The sequence below is a fragment of the Sorex fumeus genome, unplaced genomic scaffold (genome assembly GCF_029834395.1).
Source record: "Sorex fumeus unplaced genomic scaffold, SorFum_2.1 ptg000128l, whole genome shotgun sequence".
Classification (NCBI taxonomy): domain Eukaryota; kingdom Metazoa; phylum Chordata; class Mammalia; order Eulipotyphla; family Soricidae; genus Sorex; species Sorex fumeus.
In genome coordinates, this window is record NW_026606185.1 from 39,176 (window position 1) to 59,117 (window position 19,942).

Genomic DNA, 19,942 nt, shown 5'->3' on the forward strand with positions numbered 1-19,942 from the left:
GGGGCGGTGAGCCATCAGAAGAAAGAACAGGCTGGGCCTCTAGAACTACCCCTCGCGAGTGTGCTGATGAGCGGGAAAGAGATGTCCAGGGGCTGGAGAGACGAAAGCCCAGCGGGCCGGGCCCTGGCCCAACATGCAGCCAACTGGGGTTGGATCCCCAACACTGCACAGAATCCACCCCCCTCACCCCTAGCCCCGTCAGGAGTGGTCCCTGAGCTCAGAGCCAGGAGTAAGTCCTGAGCACCACTCAGAGGGGCAAAAACACATAAAAGTACGTTTCCATGCTAGGGGAAAAGGCAGCTCAGAGAGAGAAGGGAGCACTAAATAAAGGGTGTTGGGAGGATCCTCCCAGGATGGGAGATGCGTGCTGAAAGTAGACTACAGACCGAACATGATTGCCACTCAACGCCTCTTTTGCAAACCACAGCACCCAAAAGGAGAGAGAGAGCAAAAGGGAATGCCCTGCCACAGTGGCAGGGTGGGATGGGGGGATGGGGGTGGGAGGGATACTGGGATCTGTGGTGGTGGGAAATGGGCACTAGTGGAGGGATGGGTACTCGATCATTGTATAACTGAAACCCAAGCACAGAAATTTGTAAGTCTACAACTGTACCTCATGGTGTTTCACTAATAAAAATTAAAAAAAAAAAAAAGTACGTGTTCAAGCAAGCGGGTGCCGGAAGAACAAGGTGAAGGCGGAGAAGCCCCTGAAGGACATGGGGGATGGCGGGATGGGGCCATTTTTTTTAAGGATGATGGGATGGGAAGCCCGCACCCTGCCCCCAGACCACCGGGCACCACAGCTGCAATGGGCGTGTGAAGCCCCAGAACCACACAGGAGCCCCAGGTGCCCAGCATCCTCGACTGATTTCTAGAACTTGTTCAAAAATAGGATTATCCCATTTCTCAAAGGAGAAATTGCTCCCTGCCACATCTGGTTGGAGACCCCCCCAACCCGAGGACCCTCAAGAGTTGATGAACGCTACCCAGAGGTGTCTTTTTTTTTTTTTTTGCTTTTCAGGGTCACACCCGGCAATGCTCAGGGGTTACTCCTGGCTCTCTTTTTTCTTTTTAATCACTCCTGGCGGTGCTCAGGGGACCATATGGGATGCTGGGAATCAAACCCAGGTCGGCCATTTCAAGGCAAACGCCCTACCCGCTGTACGACAGCTCCAGCCCCTACTCCTGGCTCTTAACTCAGGAATTACTCTTGGCGATGCACGGAGGACCCTATGGGATGCTGGGAATCGAACCTGGGTCGGCTGCCTGCAAGGCAAACTCCCTACTCACTGTGCTATCACTCCGGCCCTTGTTTGCTTTGTTTACTCTTGGCGTTGCTTGGGGGGGCCCTCTGGGATGCCAGGGATCGAACCTGGGTCGACTACAGGCAAAGCAAACACCCTCCCAACTATACTACGCTCCAGCCCCATACCCCAGGTCTGTTTGATCCCTGGCACCTCTCCTGGTCCCCCGAGCCCTGCCAGGATGATCCCTGAGCACAGAGCAAGCAAGCCCTGAGCCCGGCTGGGTGTGGCCCCCAAAACAAAACTAAAAGAGAGTTAATGCATGAAGCCGGACGGCAGCCACAGAGCAGAAGGGGGAGGAGAACCCGGGAACCAAGACCAGCCTGGTCTGGCTCCAAGGCCGAGCACAAAGAGGCTGAGAAGCCCCTCTCTGAGCCCACAGGCCGAGCGTCTGCATCTGGGGCGGCAGCCTGAACAGATGGGCCTGGAAGTTGGAAGAATAAAAAAAAAAAAAGCCTTCTGAAATGCTTCATCCATGCCATTCTACGTCTCTGAATTAACAGAAAGCAAAGGGGCCGAGAGAGAAAGAGTCGGAGCGCAGGCGAGGATGAACGTTTAAAATAATAAATAAAAAAAAAACGGGGCTTGCTCAGCCCCCAAAATACACCCCCTGCCTTGAGGAGCGCTGATGGCCTTCCAGCACCGGCTCAAAAAAGGAGCAGAGACAAGCTTCCAGCCTGGGAGCCCCTCCTGGACTCCATGGTGCCCCCTCCTGCTGCCCCCCACCCCCGTCCGCCGCCCCCGTTCCCTCCCAGCCCTTGCTGACCCGATCGGGGCCCTTTATGGCAGCGCCACAGTTATTTTTTAAACAATAAAGACCCATCCCCGCGACTCCCCGCTCCATCACGGCAAGCTTCGGGGCAGAACCAGATGGTTCCAAGCATTGCCCAGCGAGGATCCATCTGCGAGCAGCCCCCCACGCCCCGCCCCCTACAGACAGCCAAGCTCAATCTTAGGGGCTGCAGAATTCTGTGCCAGACGCCCAGAGGTGTGGGGCAGGGGAGCAGGCAGGCGCCCAGGGCTCTGGCCCGTCCTCCCCTCCCTCTGCCTTTGAGCCGCAGCAGTGGCGGCGAGTTCTGGGTAACCTGGAAACGGCGGCGCCTCAGCACGCCCGGGTCGGGGCCGGAATCGTGTCTGCCTCCCACACAGCCCCGGCAGGACCACGCGCTGCCCTGGAGTGACCGAGAGCTGCAATCCCCAGAGGCCCGACGCCCAGGGCCTCAACCAAAAGAAAAAAAAAAAATTTCAATGGCAGTGTTTTTGCTTGACAGGCAAAGAAAGGGGCATCTCCCAGTGCTATGAAAGGTTTAGAAAATAAGGATGGGGGTGGGGGTGGTGATAACAGTCCAGTGGGTGCAGTCTGATCCCCGTTTGGTCCCTGGCACTGCAGAGGGTCCTCTGGGCCCCGCCAGGAGGGCCCCTGAGCACAAACTGGGAGCACGTCCTGAACGCCACCAGGTGTGGCAGAGGGGGCAAATCTGGCCGACTCGGGCGCATGCGTAGCGTGGAGCCAGGGGCAAGGGGCAGAGCTGTCCCCTGTGTCCTGCCGACTCTGCCTGTCCCTGACACGCTCCACTGGGGGGGGGGGGGGAGGGGGCACCCCCAGGGGACGTGGGAAAGACTCAACCAAGAGAGCGACCTTGGTCCTTTCTGCTCCTGGCAGGTATATTTCTACCTCCGGGTTCTGCCCCCCACCCCACACTTGGAAGCTGGGGGAAAAAGAGGGGGCACCATGAGCAGAAACCCCACAGCGCCCAGGGACCCCCGGCCCCTGTGGAGAAGATGCCGAGGCACTGCCTGAAAAATTCATGCTGGACCCATGAGCACTGAGCGGTGAACCCAGGCCATGATGCGGATTTAGCCTTCGTTCCCCCACCAACCCCCCAGGACAGAACAGTGACCCTGCTTCCCTCATCACCCCCAGGCAGCATCCAGACCCCAGGCGGAGTGGGGGAGAGGGTGGCGGGGGGGGGGGGGGGGAACACAGACTAGGAAGTGGGGGAGGCGGGCTCTGCCCGGCCAGTCGCACAGTTTGGGGTCGGTGTGGGCTGTTGGGGTGCTTGGGGGGCTCTGCGGCCTGGGATCAAACAGGGGCTCCCATCCCCCGAGCCACACGGAGCTTCAGCCCTAAGCGATGAGGGCAGGAGCATCGGACCCTAAGGTCAGGACGGATGAGGCGCCTGCATCCAGGGAACTGCCCACAGGGCAAGGGTGACTAGAGGGGCGGCCCCCCGCCAAGGCTGGAAGAAGGGGGGTGTCCAGGGCCCCCCGGAAGGGCCAGGCTGAAGGCCGTGCCCACCCCCAGCCCTCAGGGACAGGCTCCCACTGAGAGGAGAGCTGGTGGCTGTACCCCAAACCCCAGAGGGGAGTGTTACTGAGTGTGAGGTGACAGTCCTGGGCATGGAGGGGAGTCGGAGGGGTCTGGCAGGGAAGGGCAGGCACCAGCGTCGCCCCCTGCTAGGGCCGGTGAGTGGTTCGGGGGCTGGGAGGCCGCTGCCACCCCCCCATGCCCCCCAGTCAGCGGCGCTTGCCTGGAAGCAGCCCAGCGCTACCTATCCGGATGGACAGCTCCCGTGCAGGCGCCAGCGGCCCAGGACCCTCGGGGTCCGCCTTCTTCATCGACACAGGGTCCAGGTGCAGCGCCAGCGCCGTCTGGGGGTCGTCGGCTGTGCCCTGGAAGGAGAAGCAGAGAGTCATGCCGGACCCCCGACTCACCAATCCCCACCCAGGTGCCCGGGATGGGGCAGTGCCCAGGCCCCGAGGACCTGGGGGTGACCGCAATGAGTGAGAACGGGCTCCAAGAAGAGCACAGATCGGGAAGGGGAGTCTGGACCTCATGCCCGGCTCACTCCATCACCACGGGACAAAGGATTGCCAGCGCGCACGCACACACACACACAGAAACACACAGACGCACATGGAAACACACAGATGCACAAGGAAACATCTCTACACACGGAGAGACATACACACACAGATACACCAAAACACACAGACACACGAAATATCTCTACACACACAGCACACAGACATACCAAAACACACAGACACACGGAAATATCTCTACAAACACACACACATACACAGAGGCTCCCCAGGGTCACACACAGAAACATACAAACATGTGTGTATATACACACAGAGAAAGATGAAAAGAGACAGATGGACATGCGGACACACACTCACACTACACACACATACACACAGACACAGACACACACGCATACACTCACATATTTACACACACACACAGGACGCCCTCCTGCTTTCTTGCACCATCAGGGATCAGAGCCCGAGAGGCCGGGCTGCATCGAGCTCCCTGGCCACTGTGTGCAGCACCAGCCTCTCTCTGAGGGGGGCACCGGCCCCAGGACAAGACTCACTTTCCAGGCCCCACGGGGCCCTCGGTGGCCTTTAGGGACTCGGGGACCAGCTCCCAGGCCTGCCGGAGCCCCCGTCTGTCACGGGGAGAGACGCCTGTCACGCTGCGTCACCGTCAAGACGGGCTCCACAGATGGACGATGCGGGGGACGGTGGGTGCAGGGAAGGCCCCCTGGCTACCCCACAGCGACAGCTGGCAGGTGCTGTGAGCGTGGACCCTCCCCCGGTCCCCCAGTCCCAGTCCCGGCGTTTCCATCGTGTCTAAATCTGCATCGGTTGATGCCACGGAGTCGGCCCGGGCAGAAGGTCGAGTCTCTGCAGGGGACAGTGGCGGCCACCTCCTCTGTCCACCTCAGGAGGGCAGGAGCACGGAATCAGAGCCCCTGTCCATCCCACCCCCAGTCAGATGAAAATGTCATCTGCCCGCCCCACGGACGAAGCCGTTGTCCATCAGCCATTGGTTCTTTGGCCCCAGCGGGCACAAGGATCCAAGTCCCAAGTCCCCGTGTGTCCTCGGGGAACCTTCCAGAAACACACAGACACTGATCACTGGGCCCAAACAGGGCCCGCCAGCACCGGCACCAAGACAGCAAGTGGCCCCAGACAGCGCCCGGCCTGGCACCCAGCAGCCCTGGTGCCAGCCTGGGGCCTGGGGGGGGTGGGCAGCCAGACACTGAGCAACCGTCTGGACAGCCCCCATGGGGGAGCAGGACCCCAGGGAGAAACCACCCTCTCCTCCTCCTCGGGCTCACGGCTCGTCCCGGCCCCTCGCTGGACACAGCTGCCCTCCCCACGGCTCTCCTGACCACTCGGCCTCTCTCGGACCCTCTGCTCTGCTGAGGACGTGAGGGACAGCAGAGCCTTGGGGAGCCCCCAGCAGACGAAAGGAAGGAAGAATAGGAGGGAGGGAGAGAGGGAGGGAGAGAGGGAGGGAGGGAGGGAGGAGAGAGGGAGGAAGGGAGGGAGGGAGGGGGGGAGGGAGGGCAGACGGACCAGAAGTGTGGGTAGGTGACTGGCATGCAGAGGGGCAGCGAGGTGGGGCACAGACCAGCAGCATGTCACTCCCTGCGGGCTGACACTGGCCCCTGCTGCTCTGGGGGTGTGGCCCCAGGACAGCAACCCCGAGAGCCCCTGAGCAGCCCAGCACGTGAGCGGGCGCAGGAGCCTGGCAGGTGCCCAGGGCACAGGCAGCTGATGCCCCTGCTCTAGCCCCCACGGCCAGCACCCTCGTGGCCCCTGGTGCCCTCCGGCACGAATCAGTGCATGAGGAGCAGTTCTGGGCAAACCCCCATACCTCCCACCCCCTCATGTGACCGGGGGCTCTGGGCTGTGGGGCCGCACGGGGCGTCTCTCTCAATGGGGCATGTCAGCGGGTCCCTGGGCTGGCGACAGGCAGCGAAAGGTCAGAGGACTCTATTAGTGGCCACCCTGGCCATGGCTGAGATGACCTCGTGGGGGGGGGTCCAGCAGAGTGTGTGCTCCCCCCACCGCCCCCACTGTCCTCCCCCTCGGGCCTCTCCCCTCCCTCCTCCCCCCCACCTCCACTCCACCCAGACACGGCAGGTGACCCTGGATAATTGATGCTGCTTTTATTGCCCAGGAAGTGGTGAGATAAAGATGACGCCAGGCAGGCGACCTTAAATCATGCCACACAGGGGCTAGAATCAAACGCGCCCTCACCACCCGGCAGAAGGTGCAAGGCGCTTCCATAACGAACAGCAGTCTCCCCGGCCAGCCGGCCTCGGAGCACGCGGACTCCACAGGCCTGAGGGGCACAGGCAGAGGAGGGCTCCGGCCTCGGGCTTGACCCTGGCCTCGATTTACCAGCACCTTTGGGGACCGCAGGTCACGGCGCCAAACACATAGGGAACAACAGCGCCAGGACTTGTCCCAGCGGCTCTTCCAGCCCCGTTCCTTCTTGCCCGACCTGCGTCCTTAGGCCCACCCAGAAAACCAGTCCTTTCTCCCCTGCAACAGGACGTTCGAGTTTCTCCTTCTTCCCTCAGATAACCCACGCTCCCTCCTCCAGAAAGTCCTGCTGGATAAACCCGGCTGGATCTGGACTCAGCCCAGTTCAGCTCCGTGCTCCCTGACATCCACACACATGCTCCAGGCAGGGCATTCACAGAGCTGGTGCTCACGTCCCCAGCACCGTGGCCCAGCTCCTGACCAGCAGGTTCTGGAAGCAGGGGACGCTTCCAGGCTGGAGTTAAAAGTGTTCAAACACCAACTCAGGGCTGAAGAGAGAACACGGGGGCAGGTGCAGCCTGGCACAGGGGTTCGATCCTGGGCCCTGTTCAGAGTCCCCCGAGCCCCACCGGGAGTGATCCCTGAGCACTACTGGGTGTGACCCAACACTCTCCCCCACCCCCGACACACACACAAAGAGACCCCCAACAAAGAAAATTCAGGAGTAACCCCCTGAGCACAGACGGACTCATTCGCAAAAACGAATCTCGGAAACAGGTGTCGGGGTTCAAGGCGTGACAGCAGAAAAAACAAGGCCTGAGGTGACCACAGTGGGGAGGAGGTGGGGGGGTTGACCCCAGGATGAAGGAAGGACGGACAGACGGACAGAGGGGGTGGGGGAGGGGGCTAAGACGCATCCCAGACATTCCAGCTATCACTTGGAATCACGCCTGCGGGGATCTGTGCCCTGGGCCCTACAAGATGGTCATCAGCAGCCCTGAGAGCACGTGGACAGATGCCCCCAGGATCCGTTCTTCCCTCTGCTTCCTGGTAGCAGCATCCCAAGATCCCAGGGGGCAGCCCCGGGCCCCTGCAGGCTGCCCCTCACACGTCCACCCCAGCCGACGGACACTGCCACAGGGCGCTGCCCAGTTCCCTTCCTGGGGACCCAACACTCGGGCCTCCCAAAGCCGTGCAAAGGCCCAGCTGTACGTGTGAGTGCAGAGACGACCCCAGTCTGGCCCACAGTCAGAAGCCTCAGGGGAACGGCTGCTGGGGCCCCTGTGAGGCGGGGTCCCCACGGGTACAGCAGACAGCGAGAGGGGCTAGGTCGGGGCTAGGTCGCGGGCCAGACCCTCAGGCTGCTTCTCCCAAGTCAGAGCTGATTTCATTTTCCCCTTTAAAGCACCCTAGCAGGGGGCCGGCACCATAGCACAGACGGGAGGGCATGTGCCTTGTACACAGCCAACTCGGGGTCGGTCCCCAGAATCCCACAGGGTCCCCGAGCACCGCTGAGAGAGATTCCTTAGCACGGGGCCGGGACAAACCCCTCAGCACTGATGCGGATGGCCCAAAAACCAAAACGTCTTGGAAAAAAAAAAATCCCTCTAACAGGTCTCACCTGGGACGTGCGTTCTTGCTAACCCCCAGCACTGCCCAGCACCTCAACCCCAGCACTACCCAACACTCCCGCCGACGCTCACACCTGCACCCAGGTTTATGCATCCACACCCCCACCCATCCCTCATCCATCCCCCCATCCATCCCCCAACCATTCTGCCTTCGTCCTGCCTCCATCACTGATGGGAAGCACCATCCCATGGGCGGCAGGCTGACCTGGACGTGGCCTTGGGCAAAGGCCCAGCAGCAAAGGCCCATCAGGGACAAAGAGATGTGACCCCAGACCCTCCCTGAGCTAAGAGGCAAGAAGGAAGGGAAGTGCCAGGCCCAGGATTCAGAAGGACCCCCCGGAGCAGGGAATAGGTGGCGGGGGCGAGAATTCCAGGGCTCAGGGCTGAAAGTCTAGCACTATGAGTTGTCAACTGACTTTTCTCTGCTCCCCGGGACAGAGAGGATCCGGAAATGTGCCCTAACCCGCTGCCAGCAAGGCGGGGACGAGAGAAGATGGCAATCAAGCCCTCAAAGACAGCGGTCAGCAACCCTGAAGATAGCAGTAAGCCCCCCAAAGACAGCAGTCAGTCCCCCAAAGACAACGGTCAGTGCTCTCGAAGACAGCAGTCAGTGCCCTCGAAGACAGTGGTCAGTGCCCCCGAGACAGAGGTCAGTGCCCCCAAAGACAGCAGTCAGCGCCCCGGAAGACAGCGGTCAGTGCTCCCGAGACAGAGGTCAGCCCCCGAAGACAGCGGTCAGCTCCTGAAGACAGTGGTCAGTGCCCCCGAAGGCAGCTGTGAGTGCCCCTGAAGACAGCGGTCAGCCCCTGAAGAGTGGTCAGTGCCCTGAAGACAGTGGTCAGTGCCCCCGAGACAGAGGTCAGTGCCCCCGAAGGCAGCGGTCAGCCCCTGCCAGCAAACCGGAGCTGCTGACCCCAGCTGCCCAGCGGCTGCCGGGCAGGCCGGGCCAAGAGTCCGAGCAGTCTGTTTAACAGGCAAGCAGGGGATTAGCCCAGACAGGCACGATCTCGGGGGAGCCGGGGTCACAACCGCCTGAGCCCGGGAGGGTCACTCGGGGTTCCTCACCTCCCCGGGGGTGAGGTGAGGTCCCCTCCTCAGGAGCCCTGGCGGGAGCCAATGGGGAAGTCTCCCCCACCCTCAGCAGCTCCCCTGCCCTCTGCCCCCCTGCCCCGGCCCTGGTGTCCCCAGCTGCTCCCCGTGTCCCCTCCGCCAGCTCTGCCCAGGCTTCCCAGGGAGTGTGGGGGGCCGGGGGACAGAGAAACAGGAGGGGGGGCTGGGGGTGCCCTCAGACATCCTCTCTCACTGCCCAGGAGGGGAGGTCCAGGGGACCCAGCAACCCCTAGAACCAGCTGGCAGCGGCCTCCCCAGCCCCCTGTCCTCTCTGAAGACCGCCTCAGCGCTGGGGGGCAGGGGTGGGCCGTCATCCAGACCCCCGCGCACCATTCCGCTTCTCACCAGGACTGCACCGTGCCCCCACTTTCCACACACCCCTGGCCCTGCCACCCGCCGTCCCCTCCTGGGCCTCCTGGTGGAGAGCGTTTCTACTCCAGATGGACAGCAAACACGGGACAGTGAGCGGAAATCGATCACCGCTCAGGGAGGCCAGGTGCCCAAGGGGGGGGACAGCAGATGGGCCGGGAGGGGGGCCCAGCAGCGTGTCCGCGGCGCGGCGGGGGGCCGGGCAGCACCTGAGCTGGGATGACCAGACACAGCACCAACACCGGTTGGGGGTGGGGGCGGGGGTCCGGCCTGGTTGAAGCGTCGGCGCGTCACAGCCAAGTGGGGTCCCAGACGCCTGCAGGAGCCGGCCAAGGCAGCTCTTGGGGTCCAACGCTGCATCCCAGCCAGACCCCAACCCTGCCTCCAGCCGGAACCAGGGTCCCTGGACGTGCCATAAGCCTACCCTCACCCCGCTAACCCCGAGATCACGGAGACCAACCCGGGGGCCTCAGCCACAGCAAGGGGGAGAAGAAAGCGTGTGTGGTGGGGACACTAACTGCCCTCCCCAGCTGTGAAGTCACCTTCCACGGTCGGGGGGACGGGGACACGGCCCGGGGAGGGGCGGGGAATCTGCAGGTGAACGTGGCGGAAAGGCAGAGGAACCCGCCGCCCAACCAGGTTTAAACGTGACCCCATCGATTGCTTCCTGCCCCCCTTTTCCCACGGGGAGGGCCCTGCCCGGCGCCCACCCCACCCCACCCCCGCCGGCCCGACCACAGCTAATATTTGCCCAGCGAAAGCGGCTTTGTGTGCAGCGCCACTGAAACCTCATCCATTCAGCGACAGTCAGAGGCAGCTGACAAGGCGTGAGGGCAAACGGGGCCGGCTCAGGCAGGAGCTCATCGATCCCCCCTCTCCCCGTCCGTCCCCGAGGCCCCCACAACCCCCGGCCGGCCCGACGCGTCATCGGTGCCTTTTTCCATCCTGACAAGCCTCGGAGGAGAGGCTGGGGAAAGGTCGCGGGCCTGGAGTTTGCTTGCGTGTATTTGCCAAACACACACTAGTCCCCGCAGCACGGGCGTTGGGGGGGAGGTGTTGGGGGGGGGGGTGCAGGAGGAGGGCTCCCAGGAGGAGGCCGCCCTGAGGAGGAGGAGGCTGTGGGGAGCCACGTCAGAAAGGGATGCTGGGGCTGGAGCCACCCAGCACAGCAGGGAGGGCGTCTTCCTGGCATGCAGCCGACCCGGGTTCAATCCCCAGCATCCCATAGGGTCCCCCGGGCACCACCAGGAGTGATTCCTGAGTGCAGAGCCAAGAGTCACCCCTGAGCACTGCTGGGTGTTCATCCCACCCAAATAAAAAGGGGGTGCTCAAAAGGAGAGAGAGAACAGGGGGGAGTGCCCTGCCACAGAGGCAGGGTGGGATGGAAGGGATGGGGGGTAGGAGGGATGCTGGGACCCGTGGTGGTGGCGAATGGGCACTGGTGGAGGGACGGGTACTCGATGACTGTATAACTGAAACCCAAGCACAAAAATTTGTAAGTCTACAACTGTACCTCATGGTGTTTCACTAATAAAAAAATTTTTTTAAATGGGGGTGCTCTTCAAGATGCGGAAATCGCTGTTTGTCCCTCTTAGCGGCCAGCCCGCTGCATGGCCCCTGCCCCTCGCTGTCCCCTGCTTGGTCTGTCGGTCATCTTGCCCTTTGCCCGACATTCACAGGGTAATATTAGACTCGGTGGTAGGTCCGGGGGGGAGGGGGGGGAGGGGGGGGAGGGGTTGGGGTGGGCAAGGGAGCAGGGGAGGAGCTCAAGGAGGCTGTGGCAGGGCCAGCACGTGTGTGAGCCGGCATCCAGCTGGACCCATCTGTGCTCCATGGAGGGAAGGAGAACCGGCATCGACAGGGAGGGGACCGGAACCCTCTCGGGCCCCAACATCGCTTGGAACCAACCACGCCCAATCTCCTTAGCCGGGGCTGGAGGGGACAGCTCGGGGGTAACTGCAGCTGCTGGCCTTGTGTGCGCCCAACCTAGGGCCGGTCCCCAGCACCGTACAGGGTCCCCGGAGCCCCCCAGGGGCAATCTCTGAGCATAGAGCCAGGAGGAAGGAAGCCCTGAGCACCCTCGGGGGCAGCCCCCAAGCCCACCAACCCCAGGTTCATTTGCCTCAACCAGACCAAACAGGGCGAGGCGAGGGGCACCAGAGAGGGGCTCGGGAAGGGGGTAAGTGGCGGGAGCAGAAGCTGGGGCTCCCCCACATCTCGGAGGCCAACACTGAGGCGGACTGGAGAGTGCCGTGCAACGCCCCTCCCCAGAGAAGCCAAGGACACCCCGCCCCAGACCCCCCACCAGGTGCCGCTCTCTCCCTTCCCCCCAGGGGGTGCTGTCCTCCATGACCCCACAAAGGGAGGGAGCCCAGCATCCATCCTGGGCAAGGCTCAAGCACAGAGGAGGTGCCCAGGCCCAGCCTCACACCCATCCGTGCCCCGCGTGGCTGGGTCTTCCCCGAGGGCCACCCCATGTGCGCCCATCTCCCTCCCCCTGGTTTCAGCCTTGTAGGGACTAAGGAGTCCGTTTCTTGGACACACACACACCATTTTCCCCATACTGGCTCAACTCATGCAGGAAACCACAAGCACTGCTGGATGTGACCCAAAAATAAAGAAATAATTAAAAAAAAAAATGTCAAAGTATCGCAACTTGAAGGAATGGGCGGGGGTGGAGGGGGACACCACACAACATGAATCCCTGTGACAACCAATACAGGAGAGCTTTAAAAACTGAATGACAGGGGCCGGAGCGATAGCACAGTGGGGAGGGCGTTTGCCCTGCATGTGGCCAACCTGGGCTCGATCCCCAGCATCTCATCTGGTCCCCCCAGCACCGCCAGGAGTAACCCCTGTGCATCTCCAGGTGTGACCCAAAAAGAAAAAAAAAACTGAATGACAGGTCGGGGTCAAGCGATACGAGAGCGCGGAGGGCACCTGCCTTGCCGGGTTCGATTCCCAGCACCCCATATGGTCATTCTGAGCACCACCAGCAGTGATCCCTGAGTTCATGACCAGGAGCAAAGTGCGGCCTCCCAAACCAAAAAAAATAAAAATAAAAACTGAATGATCAGTGCAATGAGACAAAAGAGAGAAAGAAATGAGGCGTCTAGGGCCTAAAAGTGGAGGGGGAGTATATAAATCATAATTACTTATATACATAAACATCTCAAAGAATCATCGAAGAAACGACTGTCAACCAGGAGAGGATGCAGTTGGGTAGCTCAGTCCAAACACGCTGGAAAACCCAATCACTGACTTAGCAGAAACAATATCCAGGGAATATACTATGAAATGAAAGATCCCCTTTTGAAACAGAAATGAAATACCCAAGAAATGAAATATCCGAGAATAAACACAGACAGAAATATGAAAAATCTTTACCCAAATTAAAAAACATAAACAGCCCGCAAGGCACAGAATCGCGGGCTTGACTGAAATGAGTGGATTATCTCTGCCTTAGCCGGAAACTTCGCCCGTCATCCTGAAGCTGCCGTTTTCTGCCCAAACTCATCTGGGGAGCTGAATCGAACCTTCTGAAAATACTAGAATGGTCATTATTGAAACTGGAAAGTTGATTCTATCGCTCAAATGAAAAATGGTCACGGTCACGGTCACGGTCCTCCCGCTGGCCATCGATTTGCTCGAGCGGGCCCAGTAATGTCTCCATCACGAGACTCGTTGTTACTGTGTTTGGCATATCGAATACGTCATGGGTAGCTTGCCAGGCTCTGCCGTGCGGGCGAGATACTCTCGGTAGCTTGCCGGGCTCTCCGAGAGGGGAGGAGGAATCGAACTCGGGTCGGCCATGTTGGCTGCTTGTAAGGCAAACGCCCTACCGCTGTGCTATCGCTCCAGCCCCAAATGAAAAATACAAAGCCCCAAATCAACTATCCATGTAACCCAAAAACTTTTGCACAGGAAAAGCAAGGTAGGGAGAAGGAGCGGGTAGATGACAAAATGAAGTTCCAGGGGGTCAGGGCAATAGCACAGCGGGTAGGGCGTTTGCCTTGCACACAGCCAACCCGGGTTCGATCCCCAGCATCCCATAAGGTCCCCCGAGTAATTACTCGGCGCCAGGAGTAATTCCCAAGTGCAGAGCCAGGAGTAACCCCTGAGCATCGCTGGGTATGACCCAGAAAGCAAAAAAAAAAAAAAAGAAAAGTTCCAGTAACTGAAAAGGGGTTACACATGGAGAAACGGGGCAGAAAAGATCAAAGCAGAAGTTACAGAGCTGGGGAGAAGAGCAGCGCATGGGGAAGGCGCTGAACTTACACGTGGCCAACCTGGGGTAGGTCCCCGGCATCCTGTCACATGGTCCTGTGAGCCCTCTCCAGGAGTGACCCAGGAGCACAGAGCTAGGAGTCAAACCTGAGCATGGTCAGGTGGGATCCAAACGCCAAACCCAAGCCCCACGAGGCACTCTCAACTTCTTATGGAAGTCGCAAATAATTGCAAGTTTATTTTCTAGTCTGCCACATTAAACGTCAAGTTCATCTCACCAGGACAGCCTACGTTAGCCAATACAGCCACGATAGTTTCGGGCCAACATGTAAGCAATCAATACTAATGAGACATTATAGAGCTTGAAAAGTAAAGCCTCAAAGCCTGGCCTGTGTTACACGGTGGGTTCTCCTCGGAACTAACTGTCTTTCGGATGCTGAATAGCTGTGTGTGGCTCATGGCCAGTAAACAATTCATGTTCGAACTGGAAAAAAACACACAAATTTATACTTTACTGAAGACGTCACGTCAATTGGGGGGGGAGGGGCCAGGGGAAATAGGAGTGGTTTTTTTTTTCTTTCCCCCCACAAATGAGATATTGGGATTGACGGTAACATCTGGAGATGTACATTCTAATTGCTACCTTGATTCTATCAAAACAGATTCTGGAAGGATCCGGAGCCACCATGCAGAGCGCGGAAACGTCTCAGAAAACGCAGACAATTCCTTAATCATCTCAGGAGGCCCACTTGACTTAGATGCAAGAATAACTGATGAGTTGAAACGGGCAGGAATCAGAGAGCCATTCTCCACCGCGAGAAGCCCCATAAATTAAGGCGTGCAGGAGAAAGACAGAAAATAACCGTCATAGAAGGGCCGTTGGCTCACTAAGGCAGCAACTCCCAGCTAATAAGGGGGGGACAGGGCGGGGGGGGGGGGTGGAGGGGGGCGGCGGCTTTAGAAACGCATGCAGGAGGAGAGAGGCTGAGAAGGCTGCCACGCTCTCTCGTCCGTCCCTATAAACAAAAAAATAATCGAGTTTGCCAAAGCCCACAGCCGTGGAGGGGGTGGTGGGGGAAGCGTTCTCGAGCTGGTGGGTGAGACTAAATCCGTACCAGCAACGCCGAGGGGGCTGCTGTGAAAATGGGTCACAGGCTCTTGGAGAGCCCTGCTCCTAGGCCTGTCCTGGGGGGCCCCCAAGGCACACGGCTACGGGGAGACTGCTCATCCCTCTCCACTGCCGAGGTCCACGCTGGCCATCGGCAGGTCAGTGTGAGAGCACACGGGGTAAAGACTCTCCTCCCCAGCCCCCACACCCCAATTCGTCATTTCAAGCAAATACAGGAACGTGTCTGGTCCATCCCAGAAGGCGACTCTGTGGTCATTTGGGTTCAAAGGTCAATTTATTTATTTATTTGGGGTTTTTTTTTTTTTGTTTGTTTGTTTGTTTTGCAAAACCCAGGGGCATGATAATGTTTTCTTCGCTGGCTGTGAACTGGAAATGACATAAGGAGTGGGAGAGTGAGGAACAAAACGAGGCAGGCCCTTGGATTCGGACCTCAGACCTGGGGTGAGTGGGGGGGGGGGGGGAGACAGGGGGGCACATCGGGGCGGGTCCCTGGAACGGGGGTGGTCCGGGGGCACCCGCAGTGGGTAAGCCGGGCACCCAAGGCTGGAAGAAGGGTGAACCTGTTCTTCTAAAACACAGACGTGGGCTGAAGTGATAGCACAGCAGGAAGGGCGTTTGCCTTGCACGCGGCCGACCTGGGTTCAATCCCCAGCATCCCTATGGTCCCCCGAGCACCGCCAGGAGTGATTCCTGAGTGCAGAGCCAGGAGGAACCCCTGAGCATCACTGGGTGTGACCCAAAAAGCAAAAAAAAAATCAAAATAAAAAATAAAACACAGACATTAATGTAGGGGAAAAAATAAAGAGAGAGAGAGAGAGAGAAACAGAGAGAGAGAGAGAGAGAAGACTCGAAATAAAATCGAAAGTTGGGAAAGGGCTTCGCAGCTGGCAAGGAAGCATCTCGAAATAGGCCCGTTGGTTCTTCGTCTCCCCAGCTCCTGAGCCTCACTCGACAGGCACATGGGGGGTTCCCACGAGCAGATGGACCCAAAGTCGCCTGCACCTGGCCCCAAGCTGGCCTGTCCTGGCCCCACGGCGTCAGGAGCCCGTGACCCCCAAGCATCCCTGCGCCCACTGCGCGGGCACACCCGAGGGCAGGAGAGGGCACCGCGGCTGGTGGCCAGCAGCTCTATGTGTCTGCCAGCACCTTGGGCGCTCAGTGGCATTCAGCCAGCCAGGAGGGACAGTTCTACATTCTGGTCGGTCAGTGCTGTGCTGCTCAGTCCCAGCAGGATACCCGGAGATGACCGGGGACCTCCAGGGTTCCCACCAGTAGTGCTTGGGGGTCCATGCAGTGCCAGGGACTGAACCCAGGTCATCCCCGAGTCTCTGAAAGTGACAGGCGGCGTATCGGGGTGTGTGGGGGTGGGGGGTGGGGTGGGGACACACAGCCAAGGCCTTAACAGGGACTCACTGGTTGAGGCCATCCAGCATGGGAACTGGGGACAGATGGGCAGAGGCTAGGAGATGCCCAGGCCAGTGTCATTAAGGTGACATGAGGCACCGTCTTTGCCACACTGCTCGCGAACTCATCATGCAATTTGGCCTGTCCACGTGCCTCCAACATGAGTGGTGGGTCGGGGGGCGGGGGGGACAGGGCACCCCGGGTGGGTCCACAGGGCTTCCCAAGAGCCCGGGTTTTTATCCAGAAATCAGCAGTTCTCAAAATGGGGCCCCCTGACCAGCGCTTGCCACTCCTGTACCCCCCCCCCCCACCATCCAGGGGGCACTTCTGAGAAAGGCTGATTCTCAGGACCCCTCAAGCGCCCTGCAGCAAGGCTGGAAGGCTCCAATGCCAGCTGGCACGGGAGAGCCCAAGGAGACGGAAGAAGCCGGGGCCAGAGTCAGGGGCCACAGAGCCTGCTATCCACTGGCAGGAGACCACCATGGCCCCTGGGGAAAGATGCCCGCAAGAGGCAGACAGAGTACAGGGGTAAGGTGCTCGCCGGCTTGCGACTGACACCCAGACCGAACACGTGGTTCTCCCGACCACTACCAGGGGTGACCCCTGAACCCAGAGGCAGGAGGGAGCCCCTGGACACTGCCGGATGTGGCCCCCACCCAAAAAAAAATGGGGTTGGAGAAAAAGCTCAATGGGCTGAGTGCATCTCCGCAGGCTAGAGGTCGGGGGGGAGGGGGGACGGTCTTGAACTGTGAGGCTGGACCCAACACGGGTGGGAGTGATCCTCGAGCCAGGAATGGGCCCCAACAAACCAGAGGGAAAGCAGAGGATGGGTGGGGGAGGAGAGGGGAGCCGTGCATGAGGGCAGCCAACGCCGCTTAGATCCGTGGTGCCATATGCCCAGAGCAGGGCCAGGAGTGAGCCCCACGCACTGCCAGGTATATGTCTCAACACCCACCGCCCCCCCCCCCCCCCGCCCCGGAGTTCCCACAGAAAAGGGCCAATCGAGTGACGAGGAAGAGGAAGGTCAGTGAGTGCACCTCTGACTCAGCCCTGCCCCCAGGCCAGGTCACCGGCTCAGGCAGCCAGGGGCTCAGCTGGGCCATGGTGCCAGCCTGCTGCGAGGGGCAATTTTCTCCACCTGCAGCGCCCAGGCTGCATTGATCCACTCCTCAGAGAGCCTGGTGGGGGTGGGGGGGTGGGGGGGACTGAGGTTGGACTGCACCCCCTCACCACCAGCCGCACCCCTGCCCTCGGCTGCTCCAATACCGTGCGATGCCTCTCCCCAGGCATGGGGGGGTGGGGGGGGACAGGAATCGAGGGGCTAGTGCAGAAATGATGGGGTGGGTGACAACTCCTCGACCACTACAAGCGCTTCATCAACTCCGGCTCTGGCTCTGCCACCCACGTCTCCTGCCAAAAATAAAGGCTGGCACCTTTGAAGAGCGTCTGCCCTGGTATATTAAACCGGAAAGCCTGAGGGAAGGGCACGGTGGACAGAGAGACAGTACAGTGGGAGGGGCGTCTGCCTTGCAGCTGACCCGGGTTCAACCTCCCACATACCATCTGGTCCCCCGGGGGCACCACGGGGAGTGATCCCAGAGCACAAAGTTAAGGGTTAAGCCCCGAGCATTGCTGGATATGCCCTCCCACCCCCCCCCCCAAAAAAACAAACCAAAAATAAATCGGTAAATAAATAACCAGCAAGCACTCCGCTGTAAACGGGCAGCGTGTTTAAGGAGGCAGCTTCTCCCGCCATCTTAAAGCTTGTGTACGACAAGACACCAATCATCAGACACACGCAAATCAAAACCACAGCGCCATGTCACCTCCTGCCAATTAGGACGAGTCCTGGAAGAAAGAAATGAAACCGAAAATAACAAAATCACAGGTGCTGGCGCACGGCTGATGTGACTGACAGCGTGCCAGTTCCCCTGAAAGTTAAAAATAGAACAGCCCAGGATCCAGCAAGCCCATTTCTGAGTTTCAAAAGGGACAGAAAGTAAGGTTGGGAGCTTTGGTACACGTGAACGGTCAAGGAAGCATTGCCCACAACAGCAAGGGGGTGGGAGCCATTCAAAAGTCGGCGCATTTATCAATGAGTAGTGGTCCAGCCATAGCATGGGATACTATACAGCCCTGAAAAAGCTGGTTAAACCATGGATGGAGCGCCACCTCAAGGGTATTCTCCCATGTGGAAGATGTTGGCACTGGACCTCTGAACAACTTCCGTGACACCCTGAAGAAGAGTCATCCGTAACTGTCAGCAGAAAGAAGAGGGCAGGGCAGGATTCTAGTGGGTGGGGAGGATGAAAGGCTGGAAGGGCACCAAGTGTCCCCTTCACTAGAAGAAAACGCGTCCAGAAGAGCTTTCCCACGGGAATACTCTGAACTCCCCTAGGCTGTGCTTTTTTTTTTGGGGGGGGGGTCACATCAGCTGTACTCAGGGATGATTCCCCGCTCTGTGCTCGGGAAACCCTACATGACACCGAGGACAGAACCCAGGTCCGCTACGTGCAAGGCCTGGGCCCCAGAATGTACTCTTAGAAAGGGCCAATGCCCATGATTATCACCACATAATAACAGTAACAGGATCCAAGTATAAAATAAAATATAAACTTTAGATTCCAGAGTTTAAAACTATATATGGGTGTTTTATGATAGTGTACTTAATGACTATAATTTTCTTATTTACATAGGTCAAAATCATATAGTAACCACTAATTTGCTCTCACTGATTTATTTACTGATAATTCTATCTGCCGGTTCTTAAAATTTTGTAGGACTAAGCCATATAAAGTAAATTTGTTCTGTGCCTCAGGAGGCAGGTTTGGGGAGGGGATCTTGGTGGAGGGAAGGCCACACAGTGGTGCTGGAACACGAAATGCTTGAACGACTGGAGCATGGACAACTTTGTAAATCACAGAGTTTTTAAAAAAAAAGTGAATACATTTTTTTAAAAGGGGGGCAAGACTGTGTGTGTTTTCCCCTCAGACACGGTCAAGACCACACGAGCGGGGCTGGAGCAACAGCACAGCAGGGAGGGCACTTGCCTTGCACGCGGCCAACCTGGGTTCGATTCCCAGCATCCCATAGGGTCTCCCGAGCACCGCCAGGAGTCATTCCTGAGTGCAGAGCCAGAAGTGACCCGAGCATCACCGGGTGTGACCCAAAAAGGAAAAAATAAATAAAGGACCACAGGAGCCCGCCATTCTCGTCCGGGGCTGAGTGAGTCCCAGGCCGCCTCCCACTTTCCTCTCCCCCTTCCTCCACCAGGTGGATCCGTAGGCGACAAGACAACGATCTGGCCATGATCACAAGAAGCCAGGGGCTGAGGATGACCCGGGACCACAGCCGGACTCAGCCCCCCATGCCTGGTCTCGGGGACAACCGGCGGGGAGGCGTCCACCCAAGACACATCCTTCTCCATCCACCAGCCCAAGACATGTCTTCAGGACAGAGATCACCTTTGAACAAGCCCGTCAAGGCTCCGGGGGTGGGGAGGTGAGGGTTAGGGGCCATTTCATAGACTTTTCAAAGGGCACTTACTGTCGGAAGCCATCACCATGGTCGGCGGGTCGGTCTGTTAACCCAGAAGGACGAGAGGTCGAGTTTTACACACACAGGAGAGGACAGGAGTCATGTTTCCACCTCGGAAAAAGAAAGCCAGTCCTCCCCACTTCCCACCCCCCACATGGGAG

The 19,942-nt window shown here is 59.1% G+C and overlaps 1 protein-coding gene across 1 annotated transcript in view; it reads right to left on the minus strand.

The window, feature by feature from the left end:
* Nucleotides 1–19,942, minus strand: part of SLC39A11 (solute carrier family 39 member 11) — a gene marked incomplete at its 3' end in the record, with an annotated part of 92,156 nt that overhangs the window by 36,794 nt on the left and 35,420 nt on the right. Inside the window, exon 5 of the mRNA XM_056138399.1 lies at nt 3,857–3,977. Coding sequence (XP_055994374.1) covers nt 3,857–3,977 — 121 coding nt within the window. The remainder of the gene's footprint in view (nt 1–3,856; nt 3,978–19,942) is intronic.